At 37.5% G+C, this 15,020-nt stretch overlaps 1 protein-coding gene across 1 annotated transcript in view; it reads right to left on the reverse strand.

Moving 5' to 3' along the window:
* Positions 1 to 15,020, reverse strand: part of cacna1da (calcium channel, voltage-dependent, L type, alpha 1D subunit, a) — a 68,900-nt gene that overhangs the window by 28,410 nt on the left and 25,470 nt on the right. The window contains exons 9-26 of the mRNA XM_055022065.1: positions 13,600 to 13,769; positions 12,211 to 12,285; positions 9,904 to 9,991; positions 9,750 to 9,776; positions 9,249 to 9,409; positions 8,039 to 8,264; positions 7,737 to 7,944; positions 7,044 to 7,164; positions 6,825 to 6,912; positions 6,660 to 6,690; positions 6,406 to 6,563; positions 6,117 to 6,246; positions 3,122 to 3,181; positions 2,984 to 3,043; positions 1,557 to 1,663; positions 444 to 531; positions 245 to 352; positions 34 to 86 (exon numbers count right to left, since the gene is read on the reverse strand). Of these exons, the coding sequence (XP_054878040.1) occupies positions 34 to 86; positions 245 to 352; positions 444 to 531; positions 1,557 to 1,663; positions 2,984 to 3,043; positions 3,122 to 3,181; positions 6,117 to 6,246; positions 6,406 to 6,563; positions 6,660 to 6,690; positions 6,825 to 6,912; positions 7,044 to 7,164; positions 7,737 to 7,944; positions 8,039 to 8,264; positions 9,249 to 9,409; positions 9,750 to 9,776; positions 9,904 to 9,991; positions 12,211 to 12,285; positions 13,600 to 13,769 (1,959 nt within the window). The remainder of the gene's footprint in view (positions 1 to 33; positions 87 to 244; positions 353 to 443; positions 532 to 1,556; positions 1,664 to 2,983; positions 3,044 to 3,121; positions 3,182 to 6,116; positions 6,247 to 6,405; positions 6,564 to 6,659; positions 6,691 to 6,824; positions 6,913 to 7,043; positions 7,165 to 7,736; positions 7,945 to 8,038; positions 8,265 to 9,248; positions 9,410 to 9,749; positions 9,777 to 9,903; positions 9,992 to 12,210; positions 12,286 to 13,599; positions 13,770 to 15,020) is intronic.

The following is a 15,020-nucleotide window of genomic DNA, read 5'->3' on the forward strand; positions in this document are numbered from 1 at the left end:
TGATAAATGAAGGTCAAGAAATTTGAAACTTACTTGCATTCTTCCGGACTGGACTTGGCCTCATCTGTGCAGCGGTAAAATTTTCCCTATAAAGCAAAACAAAAAAGTTCTGTTTATACTAATTACTATTCAAAATGATCTGTCTTCATAATGTCTTAGTCAAAGTGCCAACAAGCCACTTTATGCTCAAAATGTGCTATATAAATAAAATTACCTTTACATTTACATAAATGAGTTAGCTCACCTTAAATAGCTGCACACCTATACAAGCGAACATAAATTGAAGTAGAGTGGTGACAATCATGATGTTGCCAATAGTTCTGATTGCCACAAAGACGCACTGAACAACATGCTGTGGAACAAAGAGACCAAGATGTTATCAACCTGGACCAAAAACTGTTGTAGTTTTAGTGTAGAGGCTGAAATATGTTTTCAGTTCCTACTTTAAGGCCCTTGGCTCTATTGATGGCCCTCAGGGGCCGAAGCACTCGAAGAACTCGGAGGATCTTTACCACGGAGATGGCCGAAGACCTGAAATAAATATCCATTCCTCAGTGACACCAAAAGAAAAGATTGTCGTATCTTATTTTAATTTAAAACCTGCAACAAATGTGTGGCAAATGGGACGAATTAGGGATCTAAGCCAAAATAGGCAAAAGAATCATTCTAGTTTTAATAACGTTTTTGATTTAAGATCATAAACTCAGTTGTGACTTCAGGAAATGACTCATAAGAAAACTTTAAAACACTTTTTGAAGGGTTTTTTTTTAATTGAGAACTGAAGTTGCTTTTTTGTACCATTTGAAAATGTATCTATTTCTCAGCTAAATCAAATGCCTAATTGACAATGATCCATTTAGGTTGAACAAACCTAAAACCTGAACAAAAGAGGGCACTAATAATATAAACTTGTTAATTGGTTGTTAAATCAATGCAGAGATTTTTGTGTTAGACAATGAGAAATATCTAAACACAGAAAACACTTCTTGAAGAATTGTATTTTTATTTTCCCTTTGCTCAACACATTTTCTTGTCAGATTTTGACAACAACATTTACACCATCTGAGTTGCTGGAATGGGTTTTGGGCAACGATTGTTGTCACTGGGAGGAGAGACAACATTTACTGGTAACGACTTGCACAAGTCGGATGCTGCATTCAATTTGTCACAGATCATGTGACAAATGATCTGTGACAGATCATTTGATATAGAAAGGCTTTGATATTCGAGTTGAGAACGTTTGAGCTATAAATAAAAACAGATTTGTTGTTTGTTTAGTGTAAACTGTTAGCAGATTACAGAACAAACAAATATACTCCTCTCTATTTTGTAGATCCAAACAATAAGAGGCATATGTTCACAAACAGATATTTCATAGCACAATATTTCTCAGTGGTGTATTGAGTGCTAATAAATGGCTAATACATGGAATATTCCAGAGATCTGAGAGAACACAGAAGAAGCACGCCAGGAGAGATAAGTCCAGCAACAGACCTGCAAAAGAGGCTTAGATCCTAGCATGACTGCTTGCAGATCAAATTTTCTTGTTTACTCACTGAATGCCAAAGGAGACAAGAGAAACCCCGACCACCAAGAGATCCAGGAGGTTAAAGTAATTCCTGCAGAATGCTCCCTTATGGAGAAAAGCTCCATATGTTGTCATCTGAGGAGAGGACAGATGGTATTAAAGGCGCAAAAAAAAAATTACAGCTTTTTATACACAAACTGTTACATTTCATACTGCAGAGGACTCAAACAAAGCCAATATAAACAGCTTAAACAGGAATATTTTCAGCACTCAGAGTCCCGCAGTCAAACACACACACACACACGCACACACACCCACACGCACACACACACATCTCCACACTCTTTTAGATCACTCTGATTTGGGGTGGCGAGCTCACAGCAGTGAAGCAGGAAAGCTAACTCTACTATCGCCACCCCCACGGCCCTTAAAAACATGAATGTAGTAGTAAGTCATTTATTTCACAATCCACTATGCAATGAGGCAATCAAACATGCATTTTGTTGCCACAAAGTCAAACCTGTAACAGCTCAATTTATAGGGATTGGAAACTAGAAATGGCCTTACTGTCACATTCATGTTGGCCGTCCTCTTAAAGCACATTCTGATATGTTCTTTAAATGCTCAGATTAAACTGGAGGCAGCTCCCAGTTGAAACTTTGCAGTTCAGCAGGCAGAGAAGAAAAACCAGCCAAAATAACTCTTCTTCAAATAATGAAAGTAAAATGCTTGTTTTCCAAGCACATATAAATGTGAAGCCCTGCAGAGAGGCCAAGACACCAGACTGCTAACGACGAGCGCTTGAGAATTTGAAGGTCGAAAGCAATAAAGTCATCAATTGTTTATTATTTTTGCCTGAATAGCTGCAGAGGCGACTTCACATTGATATGCAGCCAGTCAGGGAAAGCAGACTGAACCATGCTCGGCAGGAACATGGTTGGTTGTGCCCCCTCTTTTATGGTAATTCTGAAGAGCAGTCAGTATGGTAAGCATGGAGCTTCGTAGCGTTGACTGGAGCTGGCTTTATGCTGTTACAACACAAACCCTGACCTCAACTTCAGCCAATGCCTTTGAAAATGTCGGAACACCCCATAAAATTTTGTTGCAAGGCAAACAAAGGTTGCATCTTGTTTTCCACATTTCCACCAAAAATAGTTTCAGCGATGACTGCCCCAATGATGTGACACCCAAGTGAGAGTAATGTCATGTTCATGTGATGTTTCCTTCCCCCATGAGAAGCTCTTTGATCAGGATAATTTCACAAATCTTGTGTTAATGTTAGTGTGTGCAACCAAAAAAGTCCAAAATAGTAATTTTTGCTTTTTTTAAAAGAGGTGCCATGAAGAATAAAAGCAAATAAGAGAAAGGAAACAAACAAGCTAGGTTGCACTGAGTGGCAGGTGACACACAAGGAGAGAATGCAGCAAGGCTCTCGTTGTCACTCTATGGGGTTACCTTCAACACGATCTCAAATGTAAACATACTAGTGAAGACATAATCTGCATAGCCTAGGACCTGGAAGGCAACGAGACGTTTGGAGTGTTATTGGAATGAGGTTAGTGACAGCACAGACAGGGGACACAGGGCATTTACCTTCAACACGATCTCAACAGTAAAGATAGCGGTGAAAGCATAGTCAAAGTAACCAAGTATCTGCAAAAAGCAATGTAGATGTTTAACAAAGACAGTCATCATGCAGCTTTATACATCATAAACAAGATGAAAGAAAGGAGTAAATATTTAAGCATTTACAAAGAAGGATTACCAAGAGTTACTTCACTCAGTTAACGAAGTCAAACATAGAGACTCTATTGCATTGAAAAGGGAAAATTAAACATCCTACCTGAGAATTTAAAAGCAGGACCACACTAGTGTTTTTGCTGGATTTAGCTCATAAGAGATTTTTTTTTTCTTTTTGGGTTTGTTTTAAAAAGTTTCTGTCAGACCACTCCCACCTTGTCAGGTATACAGTTTTATCTAAAAAGACGTTTGACAAAAATCTCAAGATCACCAAATTATCTTGAGATAAACAAATTTACAAATATAATTTGTAAAACATCAAGTCTTTCTTATGAAATATGGGTTGTGCTCATAAAGAACCCATATTTTGTATTATGTGCGTGCACTGAGAGAAAGAGAGTAATATGTATTTTTCTATTTCTTTTTTCAATACTTTTTAGTCCCCAAACCAACTTGGTCTAAAGGGCTGTGAGAGCACATTGACGGTCAAATAACATTGGCTACTGCCATGTCAGCCTCTCCAAGCATTTGACATGTTGAGGTGAGTGAATCGTTACCAGGGTAGACAGAGTGTCTGCACACCATAGATTCAGTAATGTCATTACTAGGTCAAAGCAATAAAATTTACACAGCACTCATGCATAGTTTGCATTTGCTACAAAGCGTTTTGACACGCTGAAACAATCCACATGCCATGTCTACTGTATCAGATGCATTAAAGGTAATGCCTTAAAGCCCCATATTTTCAGTTCATACACCATTGAAACACATGATATATAGAGTAAAGCTATAAAAAAAATCCTGAAACTTAGTTTGCAGAATGTTGTATTTAGTTAGAATAAAAGGAAGTCTGTGACCTGGTAACTTTTTTCACATTTTGTAAACTTTTTTCTGAGAAATCTCCTCCACTGTGGACTCTTAAACAGGGTGTGTGAGTTTGGTACAAAAGAAACAGTACATTTCAAGTAATTGAATCCAAACAAAAATGTATAAAAGTTCATCCTAAATTCCAGGATTTAAAACATCAAAAACTGATCTGCATATTCTCAATAATATGAGTACATTCTATTTTTATTCTTACTTATTTATCCTATATTTTCCAGATTAAGATTGGGTCTTTTGTGAACACTGTCCATGCATTTAAGAGGTTTTTGCTGCAGTCCATCTAAAATAATAATAATAATAATAATAGTAATAATAATAATAATAATAATAATAAAAAGTTACATGACCTTTTGAAAAAAGACAATTTATCATTTTGCTAAATATCTACAATAGGATATCTTAATATATAGCCATTTTATTTGTGCATCTTTTCAATAAAGACAAAAAAAGATTTTTAATATAAGGATTGGATATATTTTAACTTAATGACAAGAAAAATCTATCTAAAAAATATCACCAGTACATTTAATGCTGTTTTGTTGTGATCAGAGATGTCACAAATCTCACATGTTTTGTAGTGATGTCTGCTAAATATTTTATGCCATTAGTTTGTGAATTTATGCACTTTGTGTAAACTGCATCAAAAGCAGATGCTTTGGTAATAACAAACTTTATGAACGAGTGGAGCGTCCCATCAGGCGCTTCAGTGCAGCTACTCCAGCGGAGAACGACTGTGTTTCTTCTGTCTTGTTTCTAACTCACATCTGGATTTTTTTTTTTGTGATCTTTGTCATTTGCACCAACAAAAAAATAGGTGCAAATAAATCCACCTGGTCGACTTCATGCTCCTGCATGTATTTAATGCAATTAACTTTGTGAATCCAGTAAAAATTAGCCTTACAGAGAAAACAACGACAAACATCGGAGCAGGTCGCCCAGCAAGTATTTAGAAACTGATCCACATGGCAGCTTAATTTAATGCGGGAGTTCTTAAACAGAAATGTTTAAAGTTGCTTAAGAAACTTGCCTTTAACATAACTACTCAAACAGCGCAAAAGAAGCTCCACTATTTCCCATTTTTCACTGTTGTATTATCTACATAAACGCAATAATCAGAGTAATTCTGGTCCTTAAAAACAACAATCACATTTTTCTAAAAGAATATTTTTTATGACAATTTTTACAGAATAACTTATCAACCTACTACCTTTATATAATATTATTAGTTCTTAGGTAATTATGAGCTATCCAATTTATTTTATTTTACTGTTAATCTTTTTGGAGCACACATTTATATGTGTGCTTATAAATGTGTGCTTATAACATATTTTATTTCAAGTGATTCTGTCCTCAAATGCAGTTCTTTTTTCTTTAAAGCAGTATCAATATTATGAATGCCGCTACAAAAAAGGTTTCTCCTCGCTGCGCCTTCAGTCACATGATGCCAGATAAATGCCAAATTTACTTCAATAAATTACAGTTTTGATACAAAAAGATGATTTTAAGTTGGCCAAATCTAAACTGTCAACTAGAATTTTGTCTCTCACTGGGTTAATAAACACAAAATGAATATTTTTTTCCACAAAATTCCAACATCTATTCTTTCAGCTATTTATAAAAACAAAAAACAAAAACCAAAACAAAACAAAACAAAAAACATTTGCAATTTATCACATGTTAAAACAATTAAATAATTGGCAGGTTAAATAAAATACAAAAAGTTGTCAGGTAAAACATAAAAGCTTTGGCATCTCAAGGACTCTAATCTATATTTGCTTTACACTCAGAGAGCTAAAACATGCAAAAACCAAGAGTGGGGTCATTTGACGAGACTAAGGTGTGTCAAACAACATTTATTACCTGACAAGTGATTAATCCAAAGAGCTACTTCTTCTTCTTCTGGTCTGTGCTAAATGTGTTTCAGTTGTGGATGTAGTTTTTTGTTTAAGCTTTGCAGACTTACAATGTTGCGGGCGGAGAAGTTCCGGATCGGATCTTCGGCGGCGAGCGACACCGAGCTGAGCATGATGAACACCAGGATGAGGTTGGTGAATATGTGGTGGTTGATGAGTTGGTGACAAAACACTCGCACCCTAGAAGAAAGAAGAATAGCTAATAATCACATACCAGCAAGATACTATATGCAGCTTTATGATTTTAATATATTATAACTCTTCAATGCTGGGGGAAATATTGTTTTTTTGGTTTTATAGGTTGAGCATTGGCTCACTGATGATTTAAACGTGTCTTACGGGTTTGTGCTACTGAAGATGAAGAAGGCACTTCCCTCTGGGATCGGAATGATCTTTTCCTTCTTTACCAGGTCAGCGATGACCGGTCGAGGACCTGATGGAACTTCTGGGTCTTCTTCATCTCCCCCGTTGTCATCGTTGTCCTCTTCCTCTTCTTCCTAATAATACAAGTATACCAGAACATGTGAACAATTGTATCACAATAAATTGGTATATTAGTTTTTGTTTGGTGGTTGAACGGAAAGTGGTAATACCTTTTCATCTTTGTCGTCATCCTTTTTGTCACTGTAAGTTACAGGAATATTTTGTAGGTACTTTTTCCACACATTTGCCAATAATAATAATAATAATAATAATAATAATAATAATAATAATAAACAAAAATTTGGTAGAAAGAAATGGGAAGATCAGGTCCTCACTCTTTTTTGTCTCCTTCATCTGTGTTGAGGGATTCTGCATCTGCCAGGTTGTCCACAGCGATAGCCAAGAAGACATTCAGGAGGATATCTAAGCAAAACGGTCAGTAAAGAATAACCCTCAGATTTAAAAACAAAGAAAGACTACACAAGCCACATTTTTGCTTGAAACCAAACAGTATTAAATAGCAGCAACATGGGTGTCAGAATGAGTCAGGATACAGTTTCCGCAAATGAAGAGAATGATGAAGTAAAAACACACGACCATCCCGGAGGAGGAGGGGCCTCCGTACGCCTGGATCCCATCGTACATGACAGCGTTCCAGTCTTCTCCAGTCAGGATCTAAATGCATTATGGTACTTAGTGAGATTCAAGGAGGCAGAATGCTTTTTTTTTTTTTACAGATCTATCCTATGAAATTCCACCAAAAGGTTTGTATTTGTACTTCCACCAAATGTGGAAACATGAAAAAGCACTGAATACTTTTGCAAGCCACCACATAGCAACATAAAAGAATGACTCAAACTTTTGGTTTCAGAAATATTTCAAACCCTGTGTGACTTGAACATTAATTCACTTTTGTTTTCCACTGCCTGAACATTTGTCAGCAATAAATTTCTTATAAATTCTGGGGGGAAAAAAAGCTTTAAAATGTGCTGCATCTAAAGTCAGGAACTTAAAAGACAGGAAAATGAAGAATATGGTCTAGAATAGATCCCAAAGATCTCCATAACTTGGAGGCTGAAACATCTAATTGTCATTTCATTTGAATTAAAATGCCAACATTGTGTAGTTTGACTGTTGGAAGTTGTGTCTTATTTATGTTTGTGTTGTTGAGGGTAATAATAATAAAAAAAAAGACTCTAAACAAGCTTTTCTTTGGTTAAATAAAGTCTAATCATAAAAAAAAACACCTGAAACACAGTGAGGAGGGCTTGGGGAAAGTTGTCAAAGGTGCTTCTCTTCGTCTGGGTTTCGTCAAAGTTGAACTTCCCACCAAACACCTGCATGCCCAGCAGGGAGAAGATGATGATGAATAGGAAGAGGAGCAGCAGCAGGGAAGCAATAGATTTCATGGAGTTGAGCAGAGATGCCACCAGGTTACTCAGAGACTGCCAGTGCCTGAAAGGGCCGATTGAAACAAGAGATGACCTGAATAAATAAACAGCACAGTGGGGAGACACGCCGACAAACACGAGTAGCAAAATAAACTCACCGCGTGACCTTAAAGATCCTCAGGAGTCGGACACAGCGAAACACAGAAATCCCAAGAGGAGACATGATTTCCAGCTCGACCAGAATGGTTTCGGTGATTCCTCCGCACACCACAAAGCAGTCAAAGCGGTTGAACAAGGACACAAAGTAGGCTTGGAGTCCCAGACTGTACATCTTCACTAACATTTCACATGTGAAGAGGGCCAGCAGCACCTTGTTCGCCACATCTGAAAGAAATATAAACATCATTTCAACCTTTGATGGAACTAATTAATTTGACTTTAATCAGAAAAAATACTTAAGCATCTTTTCATTGAAAACTCAGTGTTACTTTATAACTGCAGTATGGATTTAAACTTGCTTGATTAAAAACAGAATAAACAATCAAATGAGAAAGTTTCCAACAAAAATTAGGCAATTGGTGTTTGGAGTATAAATATATGTATATTTCTTTGTTCTCTTATTATACCAAATGTTATTCTGTATCATATGGATGGCTCTTAAACATAAAAACATGCTTTGTGTGAGATAAAAAAACAAATGTTAAGGAGTAAGAATTAACAGGCAAAAAAAGCAAATCAAAGATGTGCATAAACACAAATAGACGGAGTTCAGTGTCGGCCGGCGCACAGCTGAATGTAGATCGATATGACAAATGAAATATCCACATCATTGTTACCCAAGCTGTTCTATCGGGCTAACTAGATTAGCAGTGATTATCACAATCTTTTGATCTCAACCTTTCTTTCTTCCACCCTTTCATTCTTTCTCCCTAACTTTGTCGTCTCTTCTTTTATCTCTCTTTCACACCTTCGTCCTTATTTTCCTCATCCCTTTTATCCCTCCTTGCTAGTTTTATTTACTCTTGTTATCACTCTTCACCATCTTGTTTCATCCCTCTAATCCCACATCCGTACAAACTTCATTCCTCTCCTATTATCTCTGTTATTTCTAATCCATATTTATCTCATCCTCCATTCATCCTAGTCTTTTCATCCCTGTTTTTCATGTTTATCATCCACTATTATATATTTTCCGTCATCTCTACTTTGTACTATTTGCTCTGTTTTGCTCCATGTAGGACTTGGAGAAAGCATTTAGAAAACGGTTACCCAGATTATCATAAATAACCCTCAAACCCCCCCAATAAATAAAAAGTTGTGATGTGGACCTTGTTAGAAGACAGACGTATTTGTGCACTCAGATCGTACCCTGAACTTGTGTTAACCACAGAGGCTGGTTGTAATGCTCTGATGAGATGGTGAGTGTGTTGAGGAACACCAGGATGATGACCAGCCAGTAAAAAGGAACTGACTTCACAGCCAAACGGCACTTCCTGCGGCAGAATCTGTTCCAGCGACGCCAGCGCCGACTACAAGAGGAGTGGGTATGATAAAAAAAACTTAAGTTAAGAAAATACACACAATGCAGTCTTGATACTACAGCGCAAGCCTCAAGGGGACTGTGTGAGTAGAATTTTGCAAGTCATACTGAACAGCAAATGAGCTAAAAACACTGAGTAAGGCTTTTCTATAAAAATACTTTAAGGTACATGCTGACCTTATGAAAGCAGCTAATTTATCATCCCCGGGAAAACAATTCATTATGTGTAAAGAAAAGCAAAAGCTGCTAACAGGCTCGTCGTCACATACGATCGTAACTTATACCTGAAGCTTTTTGCACTAGAAGATGCACCTAAAAGATATACTGACCTGAACTTTGACTTCGAGATTTTCTGACTGAAAGAAAACACAAAAATGAATTTACAGAACTGTTAGGAGTACTGAGAGACAAAAGTTGTGAAATCCCATTATGAGTTAAAGGTTTAAAGCAATGTGGACTAGCTGCAAGTTGCTCTGTACTGACCACAAAGGTCCACAGCAGGGAGTCTTTTCATCCTCTCCGTTCTGATTCTCGGTGTTCACAGACTCTGTTTCACTGGCTGGAACGCTCGCTGCAGCAGCACACAAAACTACCATTAGCAACTGTATAATAACATGCTGCTTGTTTGTTTTTGTTTTTTTAATCATACAAACAACACCAAAAATTGCAAACAGAAATAAAATGCTTAATCCACGTAATTTTTAAGTTTTAAAAAAATCTGGAAAGCGTTCCATCAATGCTGAAGCGTAAGTAGAAGACAGTCAGAGATCTCTGATTATACTGCAATGCAACAAGAGCATCCATAGAGACTAAAAGGAGCAGCTGTGTTTCTGTCATCATCAGTATCATCCTGAAGGTGCTGCAAGGCAGGCATGTTACAGGCAAACACACAGCTGCTCTACCAGGGACAACCAATACTAAAAAAATAAATGAATAAAAATATCCTGGAAGACATTGAAGAGGCTAGATCAGAGCTCCTATAACTTGACTTTGAAATGCTGCTGCACTTGGTTTACTATGATATAAAGACAAACAATGGCGACAGAATGTCTCAGCTCTTAAATTCAGGTGAGTGTGCTTCTGCTGAGCTCATGTGGGGAAGTTGTCTTTGATTTCAGACAGCTTTCAGCTCTGAAAACACTGCTGACTGCTGGAGTCGTGATCTGGGTTTAGCCCCGTTTCCCATATTCAGACTTCTGCTTTTAAACTAGGGCACACGGTGTTAAGTATGTTAAGTGGCTGCTACTGTGCACAGATCTATTATCACAAAAACGGTCTCATTTATTGGCTGACATATAAGGTTAAGGGAAAGGATATGGAAGTGAAGGTGTATTCTTTAGGCTGTCCTGTAGTAAACTATACACACTGACGAACATACAGTAAACCAGTCTGTGCTGATTTTACAAGTAATATAGTACTATTATTAGTATTTAAGAGGAAATTTTCATCTTGAAAAGTTTTGACTGTGTATCACATTGGTGAAAACTCAAAAAATACAATTTTATTCCCAATCAGTGAATGCATCGGGTCAAGTTGATAACAGCCTCTACAATCTTCAGTGATATTACTAATTAAAAAGGACCTAATTTAGCTATTTTTAGTTCCAGCGAGGAGTTTGAAGGAAGTCAGAGGAAGCAGAGATGAAAGAGGATATTTTGTTTGACACGTCAACAAGCTGCGGTTCATTCAAGCTGTGTGAGAGAAAAACTTTATGCAGATAAGAAGAAAGGCTGCATGAGGGCTTCACCTTCTGTCTTGCATGGAACATGCTGGATTTGGAAAACTTGTCAGTCTTTTGGAAATGTCACAGCTAAGATAAAGGCCAACATTTTGAAAAAGAAGGATGTTATTTCTTAAAATAATAATTCTTAAACAGGAAAGGAGTCAGAATCTGTCAGAATAGGTATCACAAGGCCAAAGCTTTTCAAAAACTGGAAACTGGAATCAGTATCAAAAATTTAAAGCGATCTGTGTGGTCAGTATGGAAAATGAGGAGCTGTGCTTAAGGTTAGTATTTATACAACTGGCTTTACAGCATCAGCAGCACAAGGTTAGAGGTTTTAAAAGTTTTATCTATCTCAAAGACATCTGGCTGCTACATGTCCCCTCAAGGTAAAATCCTAATTATCTCGATATGCTTTGGTTAATAGGAACTGCATTTCGCCTGAGCCTGCAGCATATGGTGCAAAGTAATATCAGCCACTCATCTTTTCAAAGCTTTTAGGTTTTCACTATAATCATTTAAAAAATGTAATTCCAATTTGTGCCATCTGGCTATGAGGTTGGATCTTAGCAGCTTGTGTTACAGCATGTATCTGCGTATAAATATCCTATTTAAGAAAGTTAATTTTAAAAAATAAGAGTCTCATCCAAAGGAGAAAAACTATCTCTCTCCCTTTCTAAAAGCTAAGGTCCAGAATGTAAAATATGAGTTTTCAAGCATATTCTCTGACTTTAGTGTGCAAGAAATGCTTTTTTAAGAAACTTAAAGTTAATTACGCCAACAGATACAAAAAAAACAAACAAAAAGATAAGAATAAAAAGTATTTTTATATATTGTGAGGTAGCAGATCACCAGAGATCACTTGTTTTTCACTTGTTGTGTAGGGATAACATGATATTTTGAGTAATTCAGCATTTTCATAGGACAATCCATGTCTGAAACCATTACTAAATGTCAACACTGGTTATTCATTAACATAATGTGATAAAAAGAACAGACACGTACAGATTGGGCGCACACAGACACACTAAGCTTGAGAACACTGGAGGGAGAACCACAGGATTTACCATGAGTGTCGGACGACTGGCTGAACCACCCAAACCTTCCTTTCTTCTTCTCGGTGAGGTCAGCCAGAGTCACCCCTTCATGTGCAATGCATGCAAGCCCCCATGCATTCAGACACAACGGCACAGCAGAGGGACATGGGGAGGGCGGGGAAGAGGGCGAGAATGGGCTGCTATCAAAATGGGTCAGAGCAGACAAGCACCACAGGACAACAACAGTATTCAAAATATCAATATCCAACAATGACAAAAGCAGCAGGAGTCACACTGGACTGCAGACACTGAGTAGGGCAGAAGAACAACAACGGAGAGCAGTTAGTCACAGGAAGCATCTGGAAGTGACGAGGACCTGGACCAACATGGAACATGGTAGCTGCAGGGACTCATGGAGACCCGACTGACACGTGAAGCTGGATGAAGATGGATTTTTGAGCGAAAAATGTGTGGACCATCAGCCTTTTGGGAAAATATTCAGAGTAACGCTGCATGTGAAACTTAAAAAGTAATATAGAATGAGAAACTGAGCAATGGGTGTGGCAATCGCAGTTGGAGATCATGTATGAATATGCAAATGATTCACTAATCTATAATCACCATTATCAAATACAAGGTGAGGCCAAACCATGTTGCCTCTTCTGCGTCATGTTTTGGAACTTAAAGAAAGGAGATCTGGATTGAGAGTTTTTCCTTTCTGCTAAAGTCATTTGTTAGATTTTTATCTCTCCGATGGAATTGTATATTCCATCGGGATTTACCATGAGTGTCGGACGACTGGCTGAACCACCAGTTCAGCCAGTCGGACTTGGATTTAGTCCAAGCAAAAGCCCCTGGTCTAAAAAAGTCCTAAGATTAGCTCTGGAAATGTAAAAGGGCTTCAAAGCAAAACTCAAAGACAGCTTTATCTGCTTTATTACTATCAGTTAATTTCTATATTTAGTTAACTGCTCTGGAAAATACCTAAAATATTTACAGAGTATTTTTGGACACTTTTCTTTAATAATTGAAATGATTATGAAACTGAGCTGACAGCAACACACTTTTTTTAAATTCCTGAAAATATTCAGGTGTGTGTAACCTTTAATTTAACTATATATTCTTGGCAAATAAAGACAATGTGATTTATTTTATTCTACCTATACTACCTGGCCGTCATTTTCTAACATCCTGAGTTCAGCTTTTTCTTTGCACATCTTGTGTTTGAAGAGCCTCATTTGCCTGTAGGTTGTAGCGCAATGAGTTCATTTGGTCACCAGGAAATTTGCCACTCAGTAAGTGAAGCCCAAAGCTTTCATGCCAACAAAAAATGAATGCTGCTGAATATTTTCCTGAATAATCCAAGTTCAGCAATGATGGCTGCTTGTGACAGAGAGGAAGCAGAGGATGGTAGCTTACGGTTTCGCTTGCTCCCCTCCTCAGCCTCGTCCTCGTTGTCAGGGTCAATATCTTCAGCCTGAGTGATCCAGTCCAGGTAGCCCTTCAGGTCCTCCTCCAGCTGCTGCTTTTCACGCAGCTTCTGGAAGTCTCCTCGAGCTTTAGCTTTCTCTCTCTCCTTAGAGAACTCTCTGCAATATGGAAGCAGCAATCATAGACAAAAACAAACATACACATACAAAGATCTGCATGAGTCAATGCAAACGCAAGCAAAAGCAAGCGTTCACAGCAAACAGGAGGGGCTCTTTCACTCAAAAGAATGTCTGTGTTTTCTGGCATTAAATTATCTGATTTATTGTTTTTTTTTTTGCGGCATGGTTTAATGTTTCAGTTTGTGTTTTTCTGAACTCTTGCCACTGGAGGGAGATGCGCACCTTACAGAGACGGTACAGCGCTATAAATAGAGTCCAACGATACAGTGGCGTATCCTTGAGGCGATCGTCTTAATCATAGAGAAAAGGTAAATTTCTACAGACAGACAGTTTTATGAAAACATGCAACACTCACATTAAATAATAGCTTTTAGGAATTATGAAATAGTGAAACTATGAAAGAAGAAAAATGTTTATACTAAGACAAATACATATTTAGGTTGCTATAATGACTAAGTTAAATACTTAATGACCTAAATGACAACATTTAGGTGACTAAAGCACAAGGCGCAAAGAGAAATGTCCTAACCAATGAGAAAGCTGCTCAGGACGTAAAAAACGTTAGATGTAAAGTAATAGAAAACTTAAGCAAACAGATACCATCAACATAAAACCATCTAAAGGAACTTCTCATCCACCTGGTGTGACAGCTCTGTCAACTTTAATGGATTTCTAAAAAAAGAAAAATAAACTCCCCTTCCTACTGGCCAACCAGCTTGAGCTAAACCCTCTGTAACACCCCGCCCGGCGCTGTTGCGACGGGAAAGCAAACCGGGGTTTGAGAGAGCTTAGGAGCGCAGAGGGAGAGAAGGGCGAGGAACAAGATTAATTTTTCTCTCAGAAGATGACTTGAGCTTGGGACAGGCTGAAGGCAAAAATGTTCACAGTGCAGTTGTCATTGATAGGATGGAATAGTTTGGAATCAAAACAGATGTGAAATTAAAGGTGAATTATAATATTTCTGAAATGTTTAGTAATTAGATTACTGAAATGAAATAATGTAGTCTTAATACATGGTTGTATTTTGATATGCTATTTTCTGTTAATGTTAAGCATTATGGCTTATAGATAATGGAAACAGACAAAAAACACCAATAAAACTATCACCTTCCTGAAAAGTAAGTCCAATGGATAGTATCGTAAACAAGATTGTTGATTAATGATAATTCTCCAGGTGAATTCACTGACATGCTATATGAGTAGCATTACCCACAAAGTGACCCTGCTGAA

The sequence above is a fragment of the Poeciliopsis prolifica genome, unplaced genomic scaffold (genome assembly GCF_027474105.1).
Source record: "Poeciliopsis prolifica strain line A6 unplaced genomic scaffold, Auburn_PproV2 SCAFFOLD003, whole genome shotgun sequence".
Lineage (NCBI taxonomy): Eukaryota > Metazoa > Chordata > Actinopteri > Cyprinodontiformes > Poeciliidae > Poeciliopsis > Poeciliopsis prolifica.